This window comes from Ascaphus truei, unplaced genomic scaffold (genome assembly GCF_040206685.1).
Source record: "Ascaphus truei isolate aAscTru1 unplaced genomic scaffold, aAscTru1.hap1 HAP1_SCAFFOLD_620, whole genome shotgun sequence".
Taxonomy (NCBI): domain Eukaryota; kingdom Metazoa; phylum Chordata; class Amphibia; order Anura; family Ascaphidae; genus Ascaphus; species Ascaphus truei.
Window position 1 is genome coordinate 96,167 of NW_027456953.1, and position 26,832 is coordinate 122,998.

Below are 26,832 nucleotides of genomic sequence, written 5' to 3' on the forward strand. Positions count from 1 at the left end.
ACGTCATAGAGGGCAGGGATACGGAGGAATCTGATTGGCCACATCTACAACCCCACAAACTTCAGATTTATATATTAAGATATATAGATATATAGATATATATAATCAGGTGCGCAAAACACTCAAGGAAAAAAACTTCCTAAACCTTGCTGCCTCAATGTCGGTTTTAACACAAATACCCAAAATATGAATATTTATCTATGACATCCGGCGCTAGGTAAGAATATAAATATAACAGGATCTGCTGTAGGTAGGTTGAAAAGACTGCTAAAAGGAGGTAACTATCAACACTAACATACACAGAAAGTGGCAGATGTAATAGCATCTTTGAAATTAGAAATATATAAACACTCCACATGTAATGAAATAGGACATATAATGATGGTAATAAGTCTCTAACGGGTGATTGGAGAAAATACAGGTTAGAGAGTTAGTGAGAATAAGTGGAGTAAATCGTAACCAGTAGTCACTCCAGGGGTGTGGGTGGATGTGGGTATGGGACCTTCACGCTTCCAATGGATGTATATCGCCAGTTGAAATAGATATGCAGCGCCTTATCTTCCACCCAATCGTCCTCTTCCCCACAACTTGCCCCCACACAAAAAGATCACCCCAGGTAACTAAACGTGGCTGACCCGATTATGGAACTCCCAGGTGGTCTTCTCTGGGCTCCCTCTCACTCGCTCACCTCTGTCGGTATTCCGTTACTGGCAAGCTGCCTGGGACTCCACCTGTAGCCTGGAAACTTCCCCGGATGGCTGGATAGATCTCCCGTCGTCTGACCGCTGCATCGGCGCGGGTTTCCAATCACGTACTGGTGTGTACGCGTCTCGCTCGTGACTCGGCTCCGGTCTGCTCCCAGCATGCACAGTAACAGATGCGCCGACGCTCCCGTCGCTTGACCGCTGCCTCGGCGTGGGTTTCCAATCACCTACTTGTGTGTACGCCTCTCGCTTGTGGCTCTGCTCCGGTCTGCTCCCAGCATGCGCAGTGGCAGGTGCGCAGGCACTCAATACAAGCCGTGTTGTGCTAGGGTATACACAGTGTTCTCCAAACAGTCCAATGAACCGCCTCTCTTGGGCAGGTGGAGGAAAGAAAAATATCAGAACACCAACCTTGGTATTTTCAAATAGCTGTATTATTGAATAAGGACATACAATAAAGAAACAGAGAGTAGGTACAATCTATTAACCCTACGCGTTTCGTCTTTTAGTAAGACTTCTTAACAAGTAGGATTAACACAGCAGGGACCTGTGCTGTGTTAATCCGATGCGCCATTATGTCTGCAACGGACCATCTCGGACCAACACGCAGCATAACGCAAGATTTGCCCAGGTAAATGTTCGATTAACGGCCGCTGCATCTGTAAAACAGCTGGCACAACATAATAGAATGGGACTGAGGCAGGGGGAACAACAATCCTGTAAAAATACAGTGTAATATCATCATGATTAGAGTTTTGTATTTTTATAGGATTGTTGTTTCCCCCTGCCTCAGTCCAATTCTATTATGTTGTGCCAGCTGCTTTATGTTACACTTTTGTAATTACATTATTGTATGTGTTCGTTATCCAAGTTTAAGCCGTTTGGCCTATAGTCACTCCGATCCACTTGTTAAGGGTGGTAACTGATTCAATTAGTAATCATCCAATTTGGGCAACATAATGTATGATTATTACATCATCCTTAGCCTCTGAAGAAGTCGCCCCCACTTTCTGCGACGAAACGCGTAAGGATTGAACGCCATTGGCTGTGCCATGAACCTGTTTCATTGGTTCTCTGCTACTATAATGGAGGGGAGCTGTGGAATTGCAGAATCAGGAGAGCGTGTATCATTGTACCCGGGGGGCCGTTGTGTGGACGCACACCATCGGAGGTGCCCGGCTGTGGAAACGGAAGATCTCTACACGCCTCCAGCTACGGGATAGGAGCTCCATACCGGCAGACGAACAACAGGAGACCGATGCCGATACCGATGCTTATGTCCAATGTGCATGTTCTATCGAATTGCTGTGAGTGAGCTGATTTTTGCTTGTGTTAATAAAACCTTGTACTATTTACACTATGGAGTCCGCGCTGTCCCTTTTTGTTTTTTAAAGATATACATACATACATATAATTTAATCTACTGTATGTGTGAGATGCTGGGTATGTGTGTGTATGTGTGTGAGATGCTGGGTATGTGCGTCTATGTGTGATGCTGGGTATGTGTGTGTGTACATGTGTGATGCTGAGTGTGTGAGCGATATGGTGTGTGTGTGTGTGTGTGTGTGTGTGTGTGTGTGTGTGTCATATGCTGTGTGTGTGTTATGCTAGGTGTATGTGAGAGAGAAGCTTGGTATGTGGGTTTGTGATCCTGGGTATGTGTATGTGTGTGTGTGTGTGCGCACGCGCAATATGTGTGTGTGTGTAAGAGGGTGCTTCAGCTCCCCCTCTCACTTTTCCCCTCTGCTCTTTCTCCCTCCGCCCCCCCCCCCCTCTCTCTCTCAGTTGCAAGTTGGGTTTTTTCTTCATTTTATCCTCAGGAAACAAGGCTCCCTGGCAATGCCTCCCTTGCTGATGGCACATGCTTGATATAGTAAAAACATTATACTCTACATGGAGTGTCCATCCATGTACAAAAGAAGGGTATTACACACCCTTCTCTATAGGTTTCAAATATAGGGCCTCATGCAGTAAAGTCCGATAGAAATTATCGGCAGGGTTTTGAACTCGCCATTTTTTTGCCATGTTGCTCTCACGGTATGCAGAAAGGCCCAGTGAGAGTAACATTTGCAAACATGGCGAGTTACCGGCGCCGACATGACCTGCCCTCCGAAAAGGGCTCCCCCTGGTGACTTTTATCTGCTGCAGAGAGATCCGCCTCTATCTGTGCAAATCTCGCCAGAAATAAAAATATTTTAACATTGAAATGTTATTACTAGCGTACGTGAGCAGAAGGTCTCCGGAGCAGAACCACGTTGGTTTCAGGTCCGGGGACCCCCTACTTTCTGAGATACAGGCCCCGTTATTGCATTGTTGCTGGACTCCAGAGTGCTTCTTGCTAGAAGGAAAGTTCCTGTGAGAATGAATCTGTTCTTGGCAGAGTCCTGCAAGATGGAGGCGCTGCACCAACCTGACGAAAAGTCAGCACCCCAAGCTCCCACCAACCATCGCAGAGACTCAGCCTCCTGGGAGCCTACAGGTTAGCACCATAACACCCGTAAGATACCATCTCCCTAAGGGGGGGGGGGGTCACATAGAAATAATGTAATCTACTGTATGTGTGAGAAGCTGGGTATGTGTGTGAGATGCTGGGTGTGTGTGTGTGTGTGTGTGTTGGGTGTGTGTGTTGCTGGGTGTGTGTGATGCTGGGTGTGTGAGATGCTGGGTGTGTGAGATGCTGGGTATGTGTGTATGAGGTGCTGGGTGTGTGTATGTGTGTGAGATGCTGGGTGTGTGTGTATGTGTGTGAGATGCTGGGTGTGTGTGTATGTGTGTGAGATGCTAGGAGTGTGTGTATCTGGCAGTTCCAGCAGCATTTGTTGCAGAAATGGCTTGTATTATGGTTCTTTGATACATAATTTCATGACACATCTACTGAGAGCTGATTATATTGGTTTATGTATCTGTATTCATTGTAGCCACACTGCGTTTACTTCCTGACTGCTGATATATTTTATGTGAGGGATATATACTTCAAATAGGGCATTTGGGGAGTTAGCTATTGGGATCTGCTTCATAGAAACTTGTATAGTATTACAGTGTACTGAGTGGGATTTGGTGGGTTCTTGCTATTTAGCTATATGGATGCCTTTTAAACTACAATTTCCTTATGGGTATAGATGTGAGATGATACACATGTTCATACTATTCTTTGCTATGTGAGTACATGGTTCATCCTATATACTGTAGCTCTGCCCTTGCTATATACGTTCTTGGAAGATCTCTCCATTGTATACAGTATCTACTAGTTGTCTGCTGCGCCACTTATACGTGGGTTTAAGTTGGTTTGTTTTCACCTCCCCCCTTATTTAATTTGATGTAGGGGTTATTCATTTTGTTATCTGTGGTGTTCACCTACTTATTTATAGGCGGCACCCACTCCTATTAGAGGATTTTATTCCACAACACATTGTATGTCCATGATTTACATTTATATGTTTATTAAAACTTTTTTGTTTTTTCACTTTTAGTCCTATGTGGACATATATGTTTTATATATGTCAGCCGATGGTCAGTCTCTGGTCATGGAGCGTTTGAGTAATTACTCATCTACTCAATACCACAGCGAGTGCTAGTTATAGGAACTTTTTGGGGTTCTCTTTGGACCCATCTTGGTAAAGTGTGTGAGTGATGCTGTATGTGTGTGTGTGTGTGTGTGTGTGTGTGTGTGTGTGTGTGTGTGTGTGTGTGTGTGTGTGTGTGTGTGTGGTGCTGGTGTGTGATGCTGGGTATGTTTGTGCGTGTGTGATGCTGGGTATGTGTTTGTGCGTGTGTGATGCTGGATATATGTTTGTGCGTGTGTGATGCTGGGTATGTGTGTGTGTGTGTGTAATGCTGGGTGTGTGTGTGTGTGTGTGTAAGAGGAGCTCTACTGCTCCCCCTCTCACTTTTCCCCCTCTGCTCTCTCTCCCTCTGCCCCTCTGCTCTCTCTCCCTCCGCCCCCCTCTCTCTCTCTCTCAGTTGCAAGTTGGGATTTTTCTTCATTTTATCCAGAGGAAACAAGGCTCCCTGGCCATGCCTCCCTTGCTGATGGCACATGCTAGATATAGTAAAAACATTATACTCTACATGGAGCGTCCATCCATGTACAAAAGAAGGGGTATTACACACCCTTCTCTATAGGTTTCACATTTAGTTTCTTTGACTAGCTACATTATAGTAATAAAAACCAACATCATGGCTGCCCTGAGGTGCAGGTGATGATGCAATCAGGGGACCCTGCTACTGCTGCAGTCTATGACATCACTCAGTCTGGGATATATAAAGCAGTGCATGGCACAGGACAGTTGCCTTTCAAGGTTTACGAGTGTAAGTGTGTCAGGGTGCACGTCCCCGATTTTTCACCTTGTACCCCTTTCCTTCTCGTCACTTTCTTACAGTACTTGTGGTTCCTTCATTCTCTCTCTCTCTCTCTCTCTCTCTCTCTCTCTCTCTCTCTCTCTCTCTCTCTCTCTCTCTCTCTCTCTCTCTCTCTCTCTCTCTCTCTCTCTCTCTCTCTCTCTCTCTCTCTCTCTCTCTCTCTCTCTCTCTCTCTCTCTCTCTCTCTCTCTCTTACCTTTTATTATTGTGCTTCTCCCCTCTCTCTATCTTTTCTCTCACACACCCTGTCTCTTCTTCATGTCTCTTCTTCAGTGTCCCACTTAAATTTGCTGTGAAGCCGTCTTCTCTGTGCTGCAGAAGACTTTATTTCCATTCAGTTGAAAGGAATTGAACTCTTCTGGATGATGGCTTCATAGAAATATTGAATAAGCGGCCCTGCCCCATTTCCCTCTTTTGTGCTGCCCCGTTGCTCTTGCTCTCTCTTCTCTTTTCATCAAATACCAATTCTGACAGAAATGTGATTCATAACAGGACTTCTAGTGCTCAACAGTGTTTAGAAGGTAAGTACCTCCGGGACCATCTGGGAGTTTGGGATAAATTAGAGAAAAGCTTTCGGGACCACGGGAAAGGGAACAGAGAGACGGGTCACAGCTGTATCAGAGAGTATATATATATATATATACACACATAGTATTTATTTGGGGCACTTCCCAAATGAACCCCGTTATCCTAGATGCTTCTCCGCTCTTAATGGGTGAGGTTTATTTTACTTAATTGCTTTTTTTTAATGGGAATTAATTTAAACCAAATGGACCTTCCACATATTATCAGTAAATAGCAAGCTGGGGCACTATTGAAATGAACCAGAGGCTGCCAGAGGGGGGCAGTAAGCCTATTTCTCCCTCCCCATTTAACTTGGGCCATTATTATACATCCTGTCTTTCAGTAGGATGGTATGTGCTGATTTAGGGTTTCATAGGCTTAGGAGAATTTTAAAGCATGGATCCTTTTTTGGGGAACCTGATTTTATCCCAAAAGTCACTCTGTTACCCCATTGCCAGTGGAGCAATAAGTTGCAGACCCTACAGCGAACGAGTTGAAGGGACATTAGGTTTGCTACATTTGTGGGACAAGCTACTGTATGTTTTGCTTAATGGGTCATTTTTTTTCATTCCATAGCTCTTACAATGGAAGAAATTACAGGAACGCTCGTGAGCATAAACTTTTATTCCTTAACAGCTTTGCATTTTCATGCAATATTTTTGGTGTGGTGTAAATTCTACACATGTATTTTTTGCATATCTTCTATTTTATGTATCTATGTGTACGCTCAGAATGAATAGTGTATGTCTGTTCCTATGTTCGCACAAGCAGACCATAATATAGAAGTGTGTGTATGTGTTACGATGCACAGAGAAATATATATCAGAGCAGTGTATAGATCTTTGTCATTCTATGTCTCTATGTTCAGAGCAATGTATAGCCAGGTCTGTGTGTGTGTGGATGTATAGTGCAGTGTACACGTATGTGTGTTTGCAAAGCAGCGTTTATCTCTCTCTCTATCTGTATGTCTATGTTGAAATAATATTACACACATTTTAACCTGTAGTTTTCTTTACTTTCTATTCTCTTCCTGATGGAAGAGTGTGACGTGAAAGATACAGAAGTATTATTATTTTAATATATTAAAAAGAATACCTACACTATTATTCCTAGAAATACAGGTGCAGCTACGAGTATTCTAACACTTGCTTTGAAAAATCTTGGGCAATCTCCCAGTAATGCTGCAACATTTCTCTGTCATTTCTGCAGAAAGACTAATGGCCCATCGGATTAACACCGCAGGGATCCCTGGTCAGTTTTAATGGGACTGCCAGGGACCCTGCTGTGTTAATCCGATGGGCCATTAATCTGTCTACAGAAATGTCACAGAAATGTTGCAGCATTACTGGGAGATTGCCCCAGATTTTCCAAGGCAAGTGTTAGAATACTCGTGGCTGCACCTGTATATTAAGCCATAACCTAAATATTAATCAGAACATTGATCTTTATATTCTACGTAATATATGTATTCTAATTAGAAAATAATTTTATTATCCAATTGAGATTTAAATATATTATGTTATAATTGATGCTTATCAGAGCATTGTTACAGGAGGAATCTGCAAAGCATGAAAACACATTATAAACCACTATAAAGTTTAAACTGCTCTATAAAAGATATTCCAGATGATGTAAATTGTGTACAAACATAACGTAAATATTTTGCATAGCTAAGTGCTCCCACTATATTACAGCTCCTGAATACATACTCTGCTAAAACAAGTTCTAACTGTTAATTTCTCTTTATAGTTACCACAGCTGGAGGAGACTAGTAAGTAATACTTTGTTGAATGGCCATGAAAATGAATCCCTACGAAATGGTAGGGAAATGAAATCTCTCTCACCCTGAGCCGGAAGTCCAGAATATTCCTGGAACCTTTGAGATTACGAGACATTAAATGAATAAATAGTAAAACACATGAGAGAATGCCCCCCGCCCCCCACCAGGTAAAAGTGTGCGTGCGTTGTGAATAATTGTGTGCATGCTGTGATGGGGTGTGCGAGTGCATGTGCACAAGTGTATCAAATTATCAGTGAAATTCAGGCTCAAGAAATGTCCTCAAAAGCAAAAAAATAAGTAAAAACTGCCCACATCACACACAGTCCGACAACTCAAATGACTGTACAATGGGGGATTTTTTCTTGTAGTAAACCAGGTGCTACTTTTGTGCAAGGCATCCATCTTTATATAGTCCCCTCCCATGCATTTCTGTGTACCAGGTGCAATACATCATACATAGTCTTTCAAGAGCCTTTTTTATTTTATTTTTTCACTGGGGGAAAAAAATGGATCTTGAAGAAAGGTGTTTTTCTTTAAGCTACAGTAGCCCACTCTCTCCAATATTAATCTATGTGTATTGTTCTACTTAATCTAATGTAAAATATTTTCCTTCTTTCCCTTCCCCTAATGTGTTTCACAATTTATTCCCCACCCCTCCCCCTTATCTATCGCTTTCTTTCAATGTATTTCTCCGTCCCTTTCTCCCTCATACGGCTTTTCCCCCCTTTATGTCTCTCTTTTCATCCCAGCACGTCTTTATCCCCCCTAACATCTTTCTCTTTCCTCCGCCAGCATCTCCTTCTGTCCCCTCTGCTAAGGGCAAAGCGGATGCCGTGTCGAAGTGCAGAGGTAGGTAGTAATACACCAACGTGGGCCTGGGATGCAGGAGTAGTCAAGTCCAGTTCCGGGGCCGAGACAGGCGGCAGGAAGGGGTAATCAGGTCCAGTTCTGGGGTCGAGTCAGGCGGCAGGCAGGGGTAGTCAGGTACAAGCAGAAGTTCAAACACAGGCAGGCAATCACAGAAACAAAGGCAGCGCTCAAGGGGGAACAGAGTACTTTGCACAAGAAAATACAGAGAGATACTGCCTGCTATTTAAAGACCACAAGCAGCTGCTGGCGATAAAGGACCAGAGAGAGGCTGACTTCCTGTCAGCATCCATCTGATTGTGGCAAAATTTGACCTGGTCCGTCTGTCATCTTGGTATCTAGACAGATCCCTTATACCTCTTCCCCCTAATACCTTTCATCTCTCTCCTCTAGCAGTTATTTCTATCAGCTCTTCCCCCATTATGTCTCTCCTCTCCCCCAGCATGTCTGTCTTTCTCCTCTCTCCTAGCATGTCCCTAGCATGTCTTTCTCCTCTCCCACACCAGCATGTCTTTCTCTCTCCTCTCCCACACCAGCATGTCTTTCTCCTCTCCCACACCAGCATGTCTTTCTCTCTCCTCTCCCACACCAGCATGTCTTTCTCTCTCCTCTCCCACACCAGCATGTCTTTCTCTCTCCTCTCCCACACCTGCATGTCTTTCTCCTCTCCTACACCAGCATGTATTTCTTTCTTCTCTCCCCCAGAATGTCTCTCTCACCTCTCTCCCCAGCATGTCTTTCTCTCACCAAGCATGTCCTTCTCTCCCCAGCATATCTTTCTCTCTCCTTCCGCCCCACCCCCACCACCACCCCCACACCCCCGCACATCTTTCTCCTCTCAATAGAGAGAGATGATCTGGCACACAACCAATAAAACAAAGTAGATGTAACCTGCTGGTGCCCACGGACCAAGGGGGGGTTGTTCTGCCAGGTCCCCAAGTGGTAACATAGGTGAGGAAAGCACTCCAGGCACACGGTCTATTCAAATGTTGAAACTTTAATCCAGCATAAATCCAACATTTCGACTGCACACAAGCAGTCTCACCTATGTTTGCCTGTCTAGGATTGAACTTCTGCTTGGACCTGACTACCGCCATCCAGACCACTGTCTGAGGCCTCCCCACTCAGTGCCCATCAGAGAGGAAGGGATTGCCTCTTGTGTCTGTGTCCTGTAGCTCAATGACTTGCAGAAAGGGTCCTGGACAGCAGTACTGTCTGTCCCCCCCATGGCGGTGGCTGGGTACCTGCAGATATTTGCTAAGGAAATTACTTCTAAAACATGTTTTCTTTTTCTTTTCAGCAACGGATGACAAATACTACAGGTAATTTAAATACAGTATGCATTTTATTATCTGCAGTTTGTACAGTCGCAATGATGCATTGCAATAGAAGAATGGATTTTTTTAGCTGCATCGTAGACGCAGAACTTGATAAAAACCCACCATATAATCCCGGTGTCAGTCAGCTCCTTGTGACCCGGGGTATGTCCCTTTATCTCCCTGTGCCTCAGGCACCAAACACCTCTACGGGGCAGGGACTCGGGGCTGCAAAAATGTATATGCACAAGGCTGCTGCATTCACTGTCAGCGCTGTGCAAGAAAAACGTTTATCCTGTAACTCCTCCCTACGTCTTCTTATTGCGCCTCCCTAAGTAACAGACTCGGGTACATTGGGAACAATTGCAGCAAAGATATTGGCGCTAGGAGATGCAGCGGCTGTGTTCCAACTTTGTGTGTGTGTGTGTATATTATATACTAGCTGAGAGACCCGGCGTTGCCCGTGAGTTACATTTAGCGCTAGGAAAAGGGGGGGGGTGGAGAGGGGGGGAAAGGAGGGGAGGGGGGAGACAGTGGACATGAGGGGGGGACAGTGGCCGGGGGGAGGAGGGGACAGTGGCCGGGGGGGGGGGGGGGACAGTGGAAAGGACAGAGGACAGGAGGGGATGGGAGGGGAGAAGAGTGGACAGGAGGGGGGGGGGAGTGGACAGGGGGGGGGAGAGTGGACAGGAGGGGGGTGACAGTGGACAGGGGGGGGGTGACAGTGGACGGGGGGACAGACAGTGGACAGGAGGGGGGGTGACAGTGGACAGGAGGGGGGGGGGTGACAGTGGACAGGAGGGGGGAGAGTGGGCAGGAGGGGCGGTGACAGTGGACAGGAGGGGGGGGGCAGTGGACAGGAGGGGGGTTGGTTTGCTTTAAATTGACGGGTCCCTCCTCTCCACTCCCCCTGTATCTTTCTCCACTCCTGATCCCCCCGTCCCCCCCCCCATGTGTAGCTCCGGTCCCCACTCTACAGTGTCTGAGACAGAGTGTAACACACGCACACGCACACACACACAGACACACACACAGTGTCCCACACACACACACTGTCACGCTGTGACACACACACACACACACACACTCACCTCGCCTTCTGGCCGCCGCCATCTTAGTTAGTCCGCGAGGGAGGAAGGGGGTCCTTCCGCCCGCCGCCATCTTAGGTGCCGCGTGGCAGCGGTAGGCTGCCCTGGCCAATGCCTGTCCCAGTGCCAGGGAGGTGAGCGGGAGGGAGGTGAGCGGGAGGTGAGTGGAGGGAGCGGGAGGTGAGTGGAGGGAGCGGCAGGCTGCCCTGCCCACTGCCTGTCCCCGCGCCGGGGAGGTGAGTGGAGGGAGCGGGAGGTGAGTGGAGGGAGCGGGAGGTGAGTGGAGGGAGCGGGAAGTGCGTGGAGGGAGCGGGAGGTGAGTGGAGGGAGTGGTAGGTAGGTGAGTGGAGGCAGCGGCAGGCTGGCCTGCCCACTCACTGCCTGTCCCCGCGCCGGGGAGGTGAGTGGAGCGGGAGGTGAGTGGAGGCAGCGGAAGGCTGCCCTGGCCACTGCCTGTCCCCACGCTGGGGAGGGAGGTGAGTGGAGCGGGAGGTGGAGGGAGGTGAGTGGAGAGGGAGGTGAGTGGAGAGGGAGGTGAGTGTGATGGGGGGAGAGGACAGAGAGAGAGGTGTGTGTGTGTGTCCCTGTGTGTGTGTGTCCCTGTGTGTCCTTTGGCCTGTCACTCCACCTCAGGCCAATGAGAGGTGTGCGGGGGCGGCCCAAGGGACCAATGAGATTTCCCCTAGGGACACCGGACATCCAGACAGGCATACAGTGCTTTCAATTTTATATAGTAAGATGTATATATATACACATATAAATACATATATAGTCTGTAAGGATCCCTAGAGATTCAATATACCGGCACAAGAGATAATCACAAAAAGTTGTTTATTGGGTTTCAGAATTCACACATATACCCGACGTTTCGGTCTCCAGGGCATATGTGTGCATCTTGGACCACTTTATGTTATTATCTCTTGTGCTGTGCCGGTATATTGAATATCTAGGAACCCGTACAGACTAACTATTTACCCTTTACCGTGCACCACACCTGCCTTTTTTTCAGTGTGTGCTACCATATTCTCTCAAATATATATATACATAGATATAGATATAGATATATATATATACATACAAAGGCAGATGTCACTCGCAATAAAAGTAGAAAGCCGGTGCTTGTCTCATATAACAAGAGACAGGGGGTGCCCAATGCTGCATCCAATTGACAAAACATATAAAGTAAAATACTTCAATAATAATAATTGGTTATTTAGTTAACCCTTTGGCCCATATAATATTGAATAAAAATGGAGATTCCTTACCAGGCAGACCAGGAGTCCAAGACCACGCAGCAAGAACCGAGACAGCACTCAGATTGATATCAAATATACTGTAGATGTATTGAAAAAAAGGCACATACAACCGACGTTTCGGTCCTGAAACAGGACCTTTCTCAAGGGAGTGCTCACCCTTAAGTGACAAAAACCACCATTATATACCCACATGCAACACCATTAGCAAACAGTGATAGGTTAACAACCTGCCCCTCCTCTCTGGATCAGCTGAAAGCAACTATACACAAAACGATCTAAATGACATCATAGCTATGCAACCTATAAGACCCGGAGTGTCTGTATGTGGGAACCCTTAAAGCAGAAGCCCGTGAGCATGCGCAGGTGTGCAATGTCAGGCGCGAGTGTAAATGTATAGACCCATGCGCCGAGTTACAGCGTCTTGTATCGTCTTAGCGATGCCACAGAAGGGGGACCATCGCGCATATGTGTACTAATATGCCAAAGCACGGAGCGCGAGAGAGCGACACCATTGCGCATGCGTACAGGGACAGAACATATATAGACAGTGGTCGACAAATCACCAACAAAACTACTCGCCACACAAAAAATTCTACTCGCCACCTAGTACCAAACGTGTGCTGCTTGGGCCAATAGGAGCTCGCCACGATGTTAAATCCACTCGCCCGGGGCGAGCAAATGTATAGGTTTGTCGAACACTGTATATAGATATATATATATATATCAAAAATTGACATACATACATTGGAACCACAGATGCAATATATTTCATACTCTCACTGCCTTTCATGTGTGTAACAGAAACATTCCTACATTAAACTGGTTGAACCAGGGACCTAACAAATCTACTTTGATTCAGAGAGCCAAACACAGCGAGATACAATGAATGTATGCCAATGGCAGCATCCATTCACATATTCTGTATTGTGCAGGGGCTTCAAAAGCAGCCAGTGTGATTATGGTGACTCACAGGGGGTCTCTCTTTCCTTGTAGCAAAAAATTTGTTCGACCAATATGGCGCCCCAAATTACCACCTATTTCTAGCTGGGGGTGAGTACTTAGCCCAACAGGATTGTAAATCTGAGGTGTTGTGTGAGGGTTGTACCTCTTCTGTTAATTCTCTCATAATTCAGTGATTTCTGACTTTCAACCCGGCTCTGTGTGAGCAACTGATGTGTGCAAGACAGCAATCCCAATATTTAAGAGGGTGGCCCCTAGCTCTGACAGAAGGTTGGGAAAAGTAGGACTGACATCGGGCAGGAGGTATATGTTACTGGCAAGTGGTAAGCGAGAATGTGACTCGTGAGGCATTAGAGAAATGGCACTGATAGATATAAGTAGAGGTAGTAAAGTAGGAGTAGTTGCTGGGTTAGCTAACATGGACACTGGAAGACTACAAGTATTTATAATACTTACTGTCATTGGTCTCGGGCTTCTTTTGTAGTTCGGAGGAGGAGGAGAAGGTGGAGGAGGAGGTGACGTTAACTGGGGGGGGAAAATGGATCTCCAAGAAAGGTGTTTTTCTTTAAGCTACAGTAGCCCACTCTCTCCACTATTAATCTATGCGTATTGTTCTACTTAATCTAATGTAAAATATTTTCCTTCTTTCCCTTCCCCTAATGCGTTTCACAATTTATTCCCCACCCCTCCCCCTTATCTATCCCATTCTTGCAATGTATTTCTCTGTCCCTTCCCCCTCATGCGGCTTTTCCCCCCTTTATGTCTCTCTTTTCATCCTAGCACGTCTTTATCCCCCCTAACATCTTTCTCTTTCCTCCGCCAGCATCTCCTTCTGTCCCCTCTGCTAAGGACAAAGCGGATACCGTGTCGAAGTGCAGAGGTAGGTAGTAATACACTGATGTGGGCCTGGGATGCAGGAGTAGTCAGGTCCAGTTCCGCGGTCGAGACAGGCGGCAGGAAGGGGTAATCAGGTCCAGTTCTGGGGTCGAGTCAGGCGGCAGGCAGGGGTAGTCAGGTACAAGCAGAAGTTCAAACACAGGCAGGCAATCACAGAAACAAAGGCAGCGCTCAAGGGGGAACAGAGTACTTTGCACAAGAAAATACAGAGAGCAACTGCCTGCTATTTAAAGACCACAAGCAGCTGCTGGCGATAAAGGACCAGAGAGAGGCTGACTTCCTGTCAGCATCCATCTTAGGTGTGGCAATATATGACCTGGTCTGTCTTGGTATCCAGACAGATCCCTTATACCTCTTCCCCCTAATAACTTTCATCTCTCTCCTCTAGCAGTTATTTCTATCAGCTCTTCCCCCATTATGTCTCTCTCCTCTCCCCCAGCATGTCTGTCTTTCTCCTCTATCCCAGCATGATTTTCTCTCTCCTCGCATGTCTTTCTTTCTCTTCTCTCCTAGCATGTCTTTCTCTCTCCTCTCCCACACCAGCATGACTTTCTCTCTCCTCTCCCACACCAGCATGTCTTTCTCTCTCCTCTCCCACACCAGCATGTCTTTCTCTCTCCTCTCCCACACCAGCATGACTTTCTCTCTCCTCTCCCACACCAGCATGTCTTTCTCTCTCCTCTCCCACACCAGCATGTCTTTCTCTCTCCTCTCACCCAGAATGTCTCTCACCTCCCCCCCCCCAGCATGTCCTTCTCTCCCCCAGCATGTCCTCTCCCCCAGCATGTCCTTCTCTCCCCCAGCATGCCTTTCTCTCCCCCAGCATGTCCTTCTCTCCCCCAGCATGTCTTTCTCTCTCCTCTCCCACACCAGCATGTCTTTCTCTCTCCTCTCCCCCAGAATGTCTCTCACCTCCCCCCCCCCCAGCATGTCCTTCTCTCCCCCAGCATGTCCTCTCCCCCAGCATGTCCTTCTCTCCCCCAGCATGCCTTTCTCTCCCCCAGCATGCCTTTCTCTCCCCCAGCATGTCCTTCTCTCCCCCAGCAAGTCTTTCTCTCTCCCCCAGCATGTCCGTCTCTCTCCCCCAGTATGTCCTTCTCTCTCCCCCAGCATGTCCTTCTCTCTCCCCCAGCATGTCCTTCTCTCTCCCCCAGTATGTCCTTCTCTCCCCCAGCATGTCCTTCTCTCTCCCCCAGCATGTCCTTCTCTCTCCCCCAGCATGTCCTTCTCTCTCCCCCAGCATGTCATTCTCTCTCCCCCAGCATGTCCTTCTCTCTCCACCACCATGTCCTTCTCTCTCCCCCAGCATGTCCTTCTCTCTCCCCCAGCATGTCCTTCTCTCTCCCCCAGTATGTCCTTCTCTCCCCCAGCATGTCCTTCTCTCTCCCCCAGCATGTCCTTCTCTCTCCGCCAGCATGTCCTTCTCTCTCCCCCAGCATGTCCTTCTTTCTCCCCCAGCATGTCCTTCTCTCTCCCCCAGCATGTCCTTCTCTCTCCCCCAGCATGTCCTTCTCTCCCCCACCATGTCCTTCTCTCTCCCCCAGCATGTCCTTCTCTCTCCACCACCATGTCCTTCTCTCTCCCCCAGCATGTCCTTCTCTCTCCACCACCATGTCCTTCTCTCTCCACCACCATGTCCTTCTCTCTCCCCCAGCATGCCCTTCTCTCTCCCCCAGTATGTCCTTCTCTCCCCCAGCATGTCCTTCTCTCTCCCCCAGCATGTCCTTCTCTCTCCCCCAGCATGTCCTTCTCTCTCCCCCAGCATGTCCTTCTCTCCCCCAGCATGTCCTTCTCTCCCCTAGCATGTCCTTTCCTCCCCCAGCATGTCCTTTCCTCCCCAGCATGTCCTTTCCTCCCCAGCATGTCTTTCTCTCTCCTCTCCCACACCAGCATGTCTTTCTCTCTCCTCTCCCACACCAGCATGACTTTCTCTCTCCTCTCCCACACCAGCATGTCTTTCTCTCTCCTCTCCCACACCAGCATGTCTTTCTCTCTCCTCTCCCCCAGAATGTCTCTCACCTCCCCCCCCCAGCATGTCCTTCTCTCCCCCAGCATGTCCTCTCCCCCAGCATGTCCTTCTCTCCCCCAGCATGTCTTTCTCTCCCCCAGCATGTCCTTCTCTCCCCCAGCATGCCTTTCTCTCCCCCAGCATGTCCTTCTCTCCCCCAGCATGCCTTTCTCTCCCCCAGCATGCCTTTCTCTCCCCCAGCATGTCCTTCTCTCCCCAGCATGTCTTTCTCTCCCCAGCATGTCCTTCTCTCCCCCAGCAAGTCTTTCTCTCTCCCCCAGCATGTCCTTCTCTCTCCCCCAGTATGTCCTTCTCTCTCCCCCAGCATGTCCTTCTCTCTCCCCCAGCATGTCCTTCTCTCTCCCCCAGCATGTCCTTCTCTCTCCCCCAGCATGTCCTTCTCTCTCCCCCAGCATGTCCTTCTCTCTCCCCCAGCATGTCCTTCTCTCTCCCCCAGCATGTCCTTCTCTCTCCACCACCATGTCCTTCTCTCCCCAGCATGTCCTTCTCTCTCCACCACCATGTCCTTCTCTCTCCCCCAGCATGCCCTTCTCTCTCCCCCAGCATGTCCTTCTCTCTCCGCCAGCATGTCCTTCTCTCTCCCCCAGCATGTCCTTCTTTCTCCCCCAGCATGTCCTTCTCTCCCCCAGCATGTCCTTCTCTCTCCACCACCATGTCCTTCTCTCTCCCCCAGCATGCCCTTCTCTCTCCCCCAGCATGCCCTTCTCTCTCCCCCAGCATGTCCTTCTCTCTCCGCCAGCATGTCCTTCTCTCTCCCCCAGCATGTCCTTCTTTCTCCCCCAGCATGTCCTTCTCTCCCCCAGCATGTCCTTCTCTCTCCACCACCATGTCCTTCTCTCTCCCCCAGCATGCCCTTCTCTCTCCCCCAGCATGCCCTTCTCTCTCCCCCAGCATGTCCTTCTCTCTCCCCCAGCATGTCCTTCTCTCTCCCCCAGCATGTCCTTTCCTCCCCCAGCATGTCTTTCTCTCTCCCCCAGCATGTCCTTCTCTCTCCCCCAGCATGTCCTTCTCTCCCCTAGCATGTCCTTCTCTCCCCTAGCATGTCCTTCTCTCCCCCAGCATGTCCTTTCCTCCCCCAGCATGTCCTTTCCTCCCCAGCATGTCCTTTCCTCCCCAGCATGTCCTTCTCTCCCCCAGCATGTCCTTTCCTCCCCAGCATGTCCTTTCCTCCCCAGCATGTCCTTCTCTCCCCAGCATGTCCTTCTCTCCCCAGCATGTCCTTCTCTCCCCAGCATGTCCTTCTCTCCCCAGCCTGTCCTTCTCTCCCCAGCATGTGTTTCTCCCCCCAGCATGTCCTTCTCCCCCCAGCCTATCCTTCTCTCCCCAGCCTGTCCTTTCCTCCCCAGCATGTCCTTCTCTCCCCCACTTCTCTCCACCAGCATGTCCTTCTCTCCCCCAGAATGTCCTTCTCTCCCCAGAATGTCCTTCTCTCCCCAGCATGTCCTTCTCTCCCCAGCATGTCCTTCTCTCCCCCAGCATGTCCTCTCCCCAGCATGTCCTTCTCTCCCCAGCATGTCCTTCTCTCCCCAGCATGTCCTTCTCCCCCCAGCATGTCCTTCTCCCCCCAGCATGTCCTTCTCTCCCCCAGCATGTCCTTCTCTCCCCAGCCTGTCCTTTCCTCCCCAGCATGTCCTTCTCTCCCCCACTTCTCTCCCCCAGCATGTCCTTCTCTCCCCCACTTCTCTCCCCCAGCATGTCCTTCTCTCCCCAGCATGTCCTTCTCTCCCCAGCATGTCCTTCTCTCCCCAGCATGTCCTTCTCTCCCCAGCATGTCCTTCTCTCCCCAGCATGTCCTATTCTCCCCAGCATGTCCTTCTCTCCCCAGCATGTCCTATTCTCCCCAGCATGTCCTTCTCTCCCCCAGCATGCCCCTCTCCCCAGCATGTCCCTCTCTCCCCCAGCATGTCCCTCTCTCCCCCAGCATGTCCCTCTCCCCCAGCATGTCCTTCTCTCCCCCAGCATGTCCTTCTCTCCCCCAGCAAGTCCTTCTCTCCCCCAGCGTGTCCTTCTCTCCCCAAGCGTGTCCTTCTCTCCCCAGCACGTCCTTCTCTCCCCCACTTCTCTCCCCAGCATGTCCCTCTCTCCCCCAGCATGTCCTTCTCCCCCAGCATGTCCTTCTCTCCCCCAGCATGTCCTTCTCTCCCCCAGCAAGTCCTTCTCTCCCCCAGCGTGTCCCTCTCTCCCCCAGCATGTCCCTCTCACCCAGTATGGCTTTCTCTCCCCCCCAGTATGTCCTTCTCTCCCCCAGTATGTCCTTCTCTCCCCCAGCATGTCCTTCTCTCCCCAGCATGTCCTTCTCTCCCCAGCATGTCCTTCTCTCCCCAGCATGTCCTTCTCTCCCCAGCATGTCCTTCTCTCCCCAGCATGTCTTTCTCTCCCCCCCAGCATGTCTTTCTCTCCCCCCCAGCATGTCTTTCTCTCCCCCCCAGTATGTCTTTCTCTCCCCAGCACGTATTTCTCTCTCCTCTCCCCAGCACGTATTTCTCTCTCCTCTCCCCCAGCACGTATTTCTCTCTCCTCTCCCCAGCATGTTTTTCTCTCTCCCCAGCATGTCTCCTCTCCCCAGCATGTCTTTCTCTCTCCTCTCCCCAGCACGTCTTTCTCTCTCCTCTCCACTATGTCTTTATTTTATTATATACTTTATATCCTTATTTCTATCTGATCCTCCTTATGTTTTTATCTTATTCATTTCCCCTCATGTATATTTTTTGTCCCTCCCAAAGTGTCATGGAACAGAAATACCCCTGTCTGCCTTTTCTGTTCAGCCCCCCTCTCCCTTGGCAGTTCTGCTTGCTAGCTGGACGTGGATTTACTTTCCTTGCAGTTTACTCCTAGTGCAGATGGAATGGATACATTAAGTAGCCTTTTTCCTTCCAAGCTGTCGCACCCCTGGTTGCTCTGGCAACATCTCCAGTCCTCCAGTTAATGGACTTTCCCATTTTCTCCCCTGTATTTTTGCTGACAGTAGTGCAGTCTCACTCCATTTTAGTGTGACCCTTGCCCCTCACTTCCTTTTCCACCATTACCTGTGGATGAGTGAGCACTGCTGTAAACTCCTGTATGGTAGGATTATCTTTTCAACTGCCTTTAACTACCAAGCACCCACAAAGAGACATTATCCCAACACCTACATCTCTACACATGTTCCTGTTTTTCACCTGCTTTCCACAAATAAAGTAAAGAAAAGAAACAGACTTGTTGTGCTTGGAAAAGAGGGCCGAGTTGACACTATCTGGGCTAAATCATCTCACATATGACCCTGGCTTTCAGAATACAAAGCCCTTTCCCCCGCCCCCATATTTCTTCTCTCACACATGCTTTCTTTCTATTTCACAACCCCTCATACCTTTCTTTTCCCTCTTATGTATTTCTCTCCTACTTTATTTTCCCTTTGGGTTTTTTCTCTTCCTATGTAGATCACTTCACCTTTCATGTCTGTCTCTCCTCCTGGTCTGTCCCTTCTCTCCCACCTCTCTCCTGAGGCCCCACCCTCTGACCCAGGCAGTTGCTTTCTGTCTTTGCTTGTGCAAAGTACTCTGTTCCTGCTTGAGCTCTGCCTTTGTTCCTGTGTTTGCCTGTCTAGGATTGAACTTCTGCTTGGACCTGACTACCACCACCCAGACCACACTGTCTGAGGCCTCCCCCACTCAGTGCCCATCAGAGAGGAAGGGATTGCCTCTTGTGTCTGTGTCCTGTAGCTCAATGACTTGCAGAAAAGGGTCCAGGACAGCAGTACTGGCTCTCTCTCCCCCTTGGCGGTGGCTGGGCACCTGCAGATATTTGCTAAGGAAATGACTTCTAAAACATGTTTTGTTTTTCTTTTCAGCTACGGATGACAAATACTACAGGTAATTTAAATACAGCATGCATTTTATTATCGGCAGTTTGTACAGTCGCAATGATGCATTGCAATAGAAGAATGGATTTTTTTAGCTGCGCCGTAGACACAGAACTTGATAAAAACCCACCATATAATCCCGGTGTCAGTCAGCTCCTTGTGACGTGGGGTATGTCCCTTTATCTCCCTGTGCCTCAGGCACCAAACACCTCTACGGGGCAGGGAATCGGGGCTGCAAAAATGTATATGCACAAGGCTGCTGCATTCACTGTCAGCGCTATGCAAGAAAAACGTTTATCCTGTAACTCCTCCCTACGTCTTCTTATTGCGCCTCCCTAAGTAACAGACTCGGGTACATTGGGAACAATTGCAGCAAAGATATTGGCGCTAGGGGATGCAGCGGCTGTGTTCCAACTTTGTGTGTGTATATTTATTTATATATATATATACTTAGCTAAGCTATGGTGGGTAAAAAAAGTGACAAAAACCCTCCACAGCAAAGCATATAGCAAATGGAAATATTGCTTTATACTCATTTGCATGTATATGTGCAGACCTGTCTAAGACATGCAAATGAGCATACAGGAATATTTCCATTTGCCATCCATACATACATACAGACATACAGACATACAGACATACAGACATACAGACATACATACATACATACATACATACATACATACATACATTATATATTCTGTAAGGATCCCTAGAGATTCAGTACACCGGCACAAAAGATAACCACAAAAAAGTTGTTTATTGGGCTTCAGAATGCACACATATACCCAACGTTTCGGTCTCCAGGGCATATGTGTGTATTTTGGACCACTTTATGTTATTATCTCTTGTGCTGTGCCGGTATATTGGATCTCTTGGGATCCTTACAGACTGCAAATACACGTGCCTCTGCTGAGGCCTTATTTTCATTGTGTGCTACCATATTCTCTCTCTAAGATATATTTTCATATATATATATAATATATATCTATTTCACCCCCATATATAGGAACCACAGATGCAATATATTTCATACTCTCACTGCCTTTCATGTGTGTAACAGAAACATTCCTACATTAAACTTGTTGAACCAGTGACCTAACAATCTACTGTGATTCAGAGCCAAACACAGCGAGATTCAATGAATGTATGCCAATGGCAGCATCCATTCACATATTCTGTATTGTACAGGGGATTCAAAAGCAGCCAGTGTGATTATGGTGACTCACAGGGGGTCTCTCTTTCCTTGTAGCAAAAAATTTGTTCGACCAATATGGCGCCCCAAATTACCACCTATTTCTAGCTGGGGGTGAGTACTTAGCCCAACAGGATTGTAACTCTGAGGTGTTGTGTGAGGGTTGTACCTCTTCTGTTAATTCTCTCATAATTCAGTGATTTCTGACTTTCACCCCGGCTCTGTGTGAGCAACTGATGTGTGCAAGACAGCAATCCCAATATTTAAGAGGGTGGCCCCTAGCTCTGACAGAAGGCTGGGGAAAGTAGGACTGACATCGGGCAGGAGGTATATGTTACTGGCAAGTGGTAAGCGAGAATGTGACTTGTGAGGCATTAGAGAAATGGCACTGATAGATATAAGTAGAGGTAGTAAAGTAGGAGTAGTTGCTGGGTTAGCTAACATGGGCACTGGAAGACTACAAGTATTTATAATACTTACTGTCATTGGTCTTGGGCTTCTTTTGTAGTTCGGAGGAGGAGGAGAAGGTGGAGGAGGAGGTGACGTTAACTGGGGGGGGAAAATGGATCTCCAAGAAAGGTGTTTTTCTTTAAGCTACAGTAGCCCACTCTCTCCACTATTAATCTATGCGTATTGTTCTACTTAATCTAATGTAAAATATTTTCCTTCTTTCCCTTCCCCTAATGCGTTTCACAATTTATTCCCCACCCCTCCCCCTTATCTATCCCATTCTTGCAATGTATTTCTCCGTCCCTTCCCCCTCATGCGGCTTTTCCCCCCTTTATGTCTCTCTTTTCATCCTAGCACGTCTTTATCCCCCCTAACATCTTTCTCTTTCCTCCGCCAGCATCTCCTTCTGTCCCCTCTGCTAAGGGCAAAGCGGATGCCGTGTCGAAGTGCAGAGGTAGGTAGTAATACACTGATGTGGGCCTGGGATGCAGGAGTAGTCAGGTCCAGTTCCGCGGTCGAGACAGGCGGCAGGAAGGGGTAATCAGGTCCAGTTCTGGGGTCGAGTCAGGCGGCAGGCAGGGGTAGTCAGGTACAAGCAGAAGTTCAAACACAGGCAGGCAATCACAGAAACAAAGGCAGCGCTCAAGGGGGAACAGAGTACTTTGCACAAGAAAATACAGAGAGCAACTGCCTGCTATTTAAAGACCACAAGCAGCTGCTGGCGATAAAGGACAAGAGAGAGGCTGACTTCCTGTCAGCATCCATCTTAGGTGTGGCAATATATGACCTGGTCCGTCTGCCATCTTGGTATCCAGACAGATCCCTTATACCTCTTCCCCGTAATAACTTTCATCTCTCTCCTCTAGCAGTTATTTCTATCAGCTCTTCCCCCATTATGTCTCTCTCCTCTCCCCCAGCATTTCTTTCTTTCTGCTCTCCCCCAGCATGTCTGTCTTTCTCCTCTATCCCAGCATGTCTTTCTCTCTCTTCTCTCTTAGCATGACTTTCTCTCTCCTCTCCCACACCAGCATGACTTTCTCTCTCCTCTCCCACACCAGCATGTCCTTCTCTCCCCCAGCATGTCCTTCTCTCCCCCAGCATTTCCTTCTCTCCCCCAGCATTTCCTTCTCTCCCCCAGCATTTCCTTCTCTCCCCCAGCATTTCCTTCTCTCCCCCAGCATTTCCTTCTCTCCCCCAGCATTTCCTTCTCTCCCCCAGCATTTCCTTCTCTCCCCGAGCATGTCCTTCTCTCTCCAGCATGTCCTTCTCCCCCCAGCATGTCTTTCTCTCCCCCAGCACGTCTTTCTCTCCCCAGCATGTCCTTCTCTCCCCCAGCATGTCTTTCTCTCCCCAGCATGTCTTTCTCTCCCCCAGCATGTCTTTCTCTCCCCCAGCATGTCCTTCTCTCCCCCAGCATGTCCTTCTCTCCCCAGCATGTCCTTCTCTCCCCAGCATGTCCTTCTCTCCCCCAGCATGTCCTTCTCTCTCTAGCATCTCCCCCAGCATGTCCTTCTCTCCCCCAGCATGTCCTTCTCTCTCCCAGCCTGTCCTTCTCTCCCCAGCATGTCCTTCTGCCAGCATGTCGTTCTCTCCCCCAGCATGTCCTTCTCTCCCCAGCATGTCCTTCTCTCCCCCAGCATGTCCTTCTCTACCCCACATGTCCTTCTCTACCCCCAGCATGTCTTTCTCTCCCCCAGCATGTCCTTCTCTACCCCAGCATGTCTTTCTCTCCCCCAGCATGTCCTTCTTTCCCCCAGCATGTCTTTCTCTCTCCCCCAGCATGTCTTTCTCCCTCCCCCAGCATGTCTTTCTCCCTCCCCCAGCATGTCCTTCTCTCCCCCAGCATGTCCTTCTCTCCCCCAGCATGTCCTTCTCTCCCCCAGCATGTCCTTCTCTCCCCCAGCATGTCCTTCTCTCCCCCAGCATGTCCTTCTCTCCCCCAGCATGTCCTTCTCTCCCCCAGCATGTCCTTCTCTCCCCCAGCATGTCCTTCTCTCCCCCAGCATGTCCTTCTCTCCCCCAGCATGTCCTTCTCTCCCCCAGCATGTCCTTCTCTCCCCCAGCATGTCCTTCTCTCTCCTCCAGCATGTCCTTCTCTCCCCCAGCATGTCCTTCTCTCTCCCAGCATGTCCTTCTCTCTCCCAGCATGTCCTTCTCTCTCCCAGCATGTCCTTCTCTCTCCCAGCATGTCCTTCTCTCCCCAGCATGTCCTTCTCTCCCCCAGCATGTCCTTCTCTCCCCAGCATCTCCCCCAGCATGTCCTTCTCTGCCCCAGCATGTCCTTCTCTGCCCCAGCATGTCCTTCTCTCCCCAGCATGTCCTTCTCTCCCCAGCATGTCCTTCTCTCCCCCAGCATGTCCTTCTCTCACCAGCATTTCCTTCTCTCACCAGCATGTCCTTCTCTCCCCAGCATGTCCTTCTCTCCCCAGCATGTCCTTCTCTCCCCAGCATGTCCTTTCCTCCCCAGCATGTCTTTCTCTCCCCCAGCATGTCCTTCTCTACCCCAGCATGTCTTTCTCTCCCCCAGCATGTCCTTCTCTTCCCAGCATCTCCCCCAGCATGTCCTTCTCTCCCCCAGCATGTCTTTCTCTCTCCCCCAGCATGTCTTTCTCTCTCCCCCAGCATGTCTTTCTCTCTCCCAGCATGTCCTTCTCTACCCCAGCATGTCTTTCTCTCCCCCAGCATGTCCTTCTCTACCCCAGCATGTCTTTCTCTCCCCCAGCATGTCCTTTTCTTCCCAGCATCTCCCCCAGCATGTCCTTCTCTCCCCCAGCATGTCTTTCTCTCTCCCCCAGCATGTCTTTCTCTCTCCCCCAGCATGTCTTTCTCTCCCCCAGCATGTCCTTCTCTACCCCAGCATGTCTTTCTCTCCCCCAGCATGTCCTTCTCTTCCCAGCATCTCCCCCAGCATGTCCTTCTCTCCCCCAGCATGTCTTTCTCTCTCCCCCAGCATGTCTTTCTCTCTCCCCCAGCATGTCTTTCTCTCTCCCTCAGCATGTCCTTCTCTCCCCAGAATGTCCTTCTCTCCCCAGCATGTCCTTCTCTCCCCAGCATGTCCTTCTCTCCCCAGCATGTCCTTTCCTCCCCAGCATGTCTTTCTCTCCCCCAGCATGTCCTTCTCTACCCCAGCATGTCTTTCTCTCCCCCAGCATGTCCTTCTCTTCCCAGCATCTCCCACAGCATGTCCTTCTCTCCCCCAGCATGTCTTTCTCTCTCCCCCAGCATGTCTTTCTCTCTCCCCCAGCATGTCTTTCTCTCTCCCTCAGCATGTCCTTCTCTCCCCCAGCATGTCTTTCTCTACCCCAGCATGTCTTTCTCTCTCCCAGCATGTCCTTCTCTTCCCAGCATCTCCCCCAGCATGTCCTTCTCTCCCCCAGCATGTCTTTCTCTCTCCCCCAGCATGTCTTTCTCTCTCCCCCAGCATGTCTTTCTCTCTCCCTCAGCATGTCCTTCTCTCCCCCAGCATGTCCTTCTCTCCCCCAGCATGTCCTTCTCTCCCCCAGCATGTCCTTCTCTCCCCCAGCATGTCCTTCTCTCCCCCAGCATGTCCTTCTCTCCCCCAGCATGTCCTTCTCTCCCCCAGCATGTCCTTCTCTCCCCCAGCATGTCCTTCTCTCTCCTCCAGCATGTCCTTCTCTCCCCCAGCATGTCCTTCTCTCTCCCAGCATGTCCTTCTCTCTCCCAGCATGTCCTTCTCTCTCCCAGCATGTCCTTCTCTCTCCCAGCATGTCCTTCTCTCCCCAGCATGTCCTTCTCTCCCCCAGCATGTCCTTCTCTCCCCAGCATCTCCCCCAGCATGTCCTTCTCTGCCCCAGCATGTCCTTCTCTGCCCCAGCATGTCCTTCTCTCCCCAGCATGTCCTTCTCTCCCCAGCATGTCCTTCTCTCCCCCAGCATGTCCTTCTCTCACCAGCATTTCCTTCTCTCACCAGCATGTCCTTCTCTCCCCAGCATGTCCTTCTCTCCCCAGCATGTCCTTCTCTCCCCAGCATGTCCTTCTCTCCCCAGCATGTCCTTTCCTCCCCAGCATGTCTTTCTCTCCCCCAGCATGTCCTTCTCTACCCCAGCATGTCTTTCTCTCCCCCAGCATGTCCTTCTCTTCCCAGCATCTCCCCCAGCATGTCCTTCTCTCCCCCAGCATGTCTTTCTCTCTCCCCCAGCATGTCTTTCTCTCTCCCCCAGCATGTCTTTCTCTCTCCCAGCATGTCCTTCTCTACCCCAGCATGTCTTTCTCTCCCCCAGCATGTCCTTCTCTACCCCAGCATGTCTTTCTCTCCCCCAGCATGTCCTTTTCTTCCCAGCATCTCCCCCAGCATGTCCTTCTCTCCCCCAGCATGTCTTTCTCTCTCCCCCAGCATGTCTTTCTCTCTCCCCCAGCATGTCTTTCTCTCCCCCAGCATGTCCTTCTCTACCCCAGCATGTCTTTCTCTCCCCCAGCATGTCCTTCTCTTCCCAGCATCTCCCCCAGCATGTCCTTCTCTCCCCCAGCATGTCTTTCTCTCTCCCCCAGCATGTCTTTCTCTCTCCCCCAGCATGTCTTTCTCTCTCCCTCAGCATGTCCTTCTCTCCCCAGCATGTCCTTCTCTCCCCAGCATGTCCTTCTCTCCCCAGCATGTCCTTCTCTCCCCAGCATGTCCTTTCCTCCCCAGCATGTCTTTCTCTCCCCCAGCATGTCCTTCTCTACCCCAGCATGTCTTTCTCTCCCCCAGCATGTCCTTCTCTTCCCAGCATCTCCCACAGCATGTCCTTCTCTCCCCCAGCATGTCTTTCTCTCTCCCCCAGCATGTCTTTCTCTCTCCCCCAGCATGTCTTTCTCTCTCCCTCAGCATGTCCTTCTCTCCCCCAGCATGTCTTTCTCTACCCCAGCATGTCTTTCTCTCTCCCAGCATGTCCTTCTCTTCCCAGCATCTCCCCCAGCATGTCCTTCTCTCCCCCAGCATGTCTTTCTCTCTCCCCCAGCATGTCTTTCTCTCTCCCCCAGCATGTCTTTCTCTCTCCCTCAGCATGTCCTTCTCTCCCCCAGCATGTCCTTCTCTCCCCAGCATGTCCTTTTCTCCCCAGCATGTCCTTTTCTCCCCAGCATGTCCTTCTCTCCCCAGCATGTCCTTCTCTCCCCAGCATGTCCTTCTCTCCCCAGCATGTCCTTCTCTCCCCAGCATGTCCTTCTCTCCCCCAGCATGTATTTCTCTCTCCCCCAGCATGTCCTTCTCTCTCCCCCAGCATGTCTTTCTCTCTCTCCCAGCATGTCCTTCTCTCTCCCCCAGCATGTCCTTCTCTCTCCCCCAGCATGTCCTTCTCTCCCCCAGCATGTCCTTCTCTCCCCCAGTATGTCCTTCTCTCTCCCCCAGTATGTCCTTCTCTCTCCCCCAGTATGTCCTTCTCTCTCACCCAGTATGTCCTTCTCTCTCCCCCAGTATGTCCTTCTCTCTCCCCAAGTATGTCCTCCTCTCTCCCCCAGTATGTCCTTCTCTCTCCAGCATGTCCTTCTCTCCCCAGCATGTCTTTCTCACTCCCCCAGTATGTCCTTCTC

The 26,832-nt window shown here is 49.6% G+C and overlaps 1 protein-coding gene across 1 annotated transcript in view; it reads left to right on the forward strand.

Moving 5' to 3' along the window:
- The first annotated feature begins 3,065 nt into the window (after positions 1-3,065).
- The window catches only part of LOC142485660 (uncharacterized), an 81,409-nt gene continuing 57,642 nt past the window's right edge, over positions 3,066-26,832 (forward strand). Inside the window, exons 1-6 of the mRNA XM_075584482.1 lie at positions 3,066-3,183; positions 8,200-8,256; positions 13,718-13,774; positions 19,404-19,552; positions 19,647-19,668; positions 21,701-21,757. Coding sequence (XP_075440597.1) covers positions 3,066-3,183; positions 8,200-8,256; positions 13,718-13,774; positions 19,404-19,552; positions 19,647-19,668; positions 21,701-21,757 — 460 coding nt within the window. The remainder of the gene's footprint in view (positions 3,184-8,199; positions 8,257-13,717; positions 13,775-19,403; positions 19,553-19,646; positions 19,669-21,700; positions 21,758-26,832) is intronic.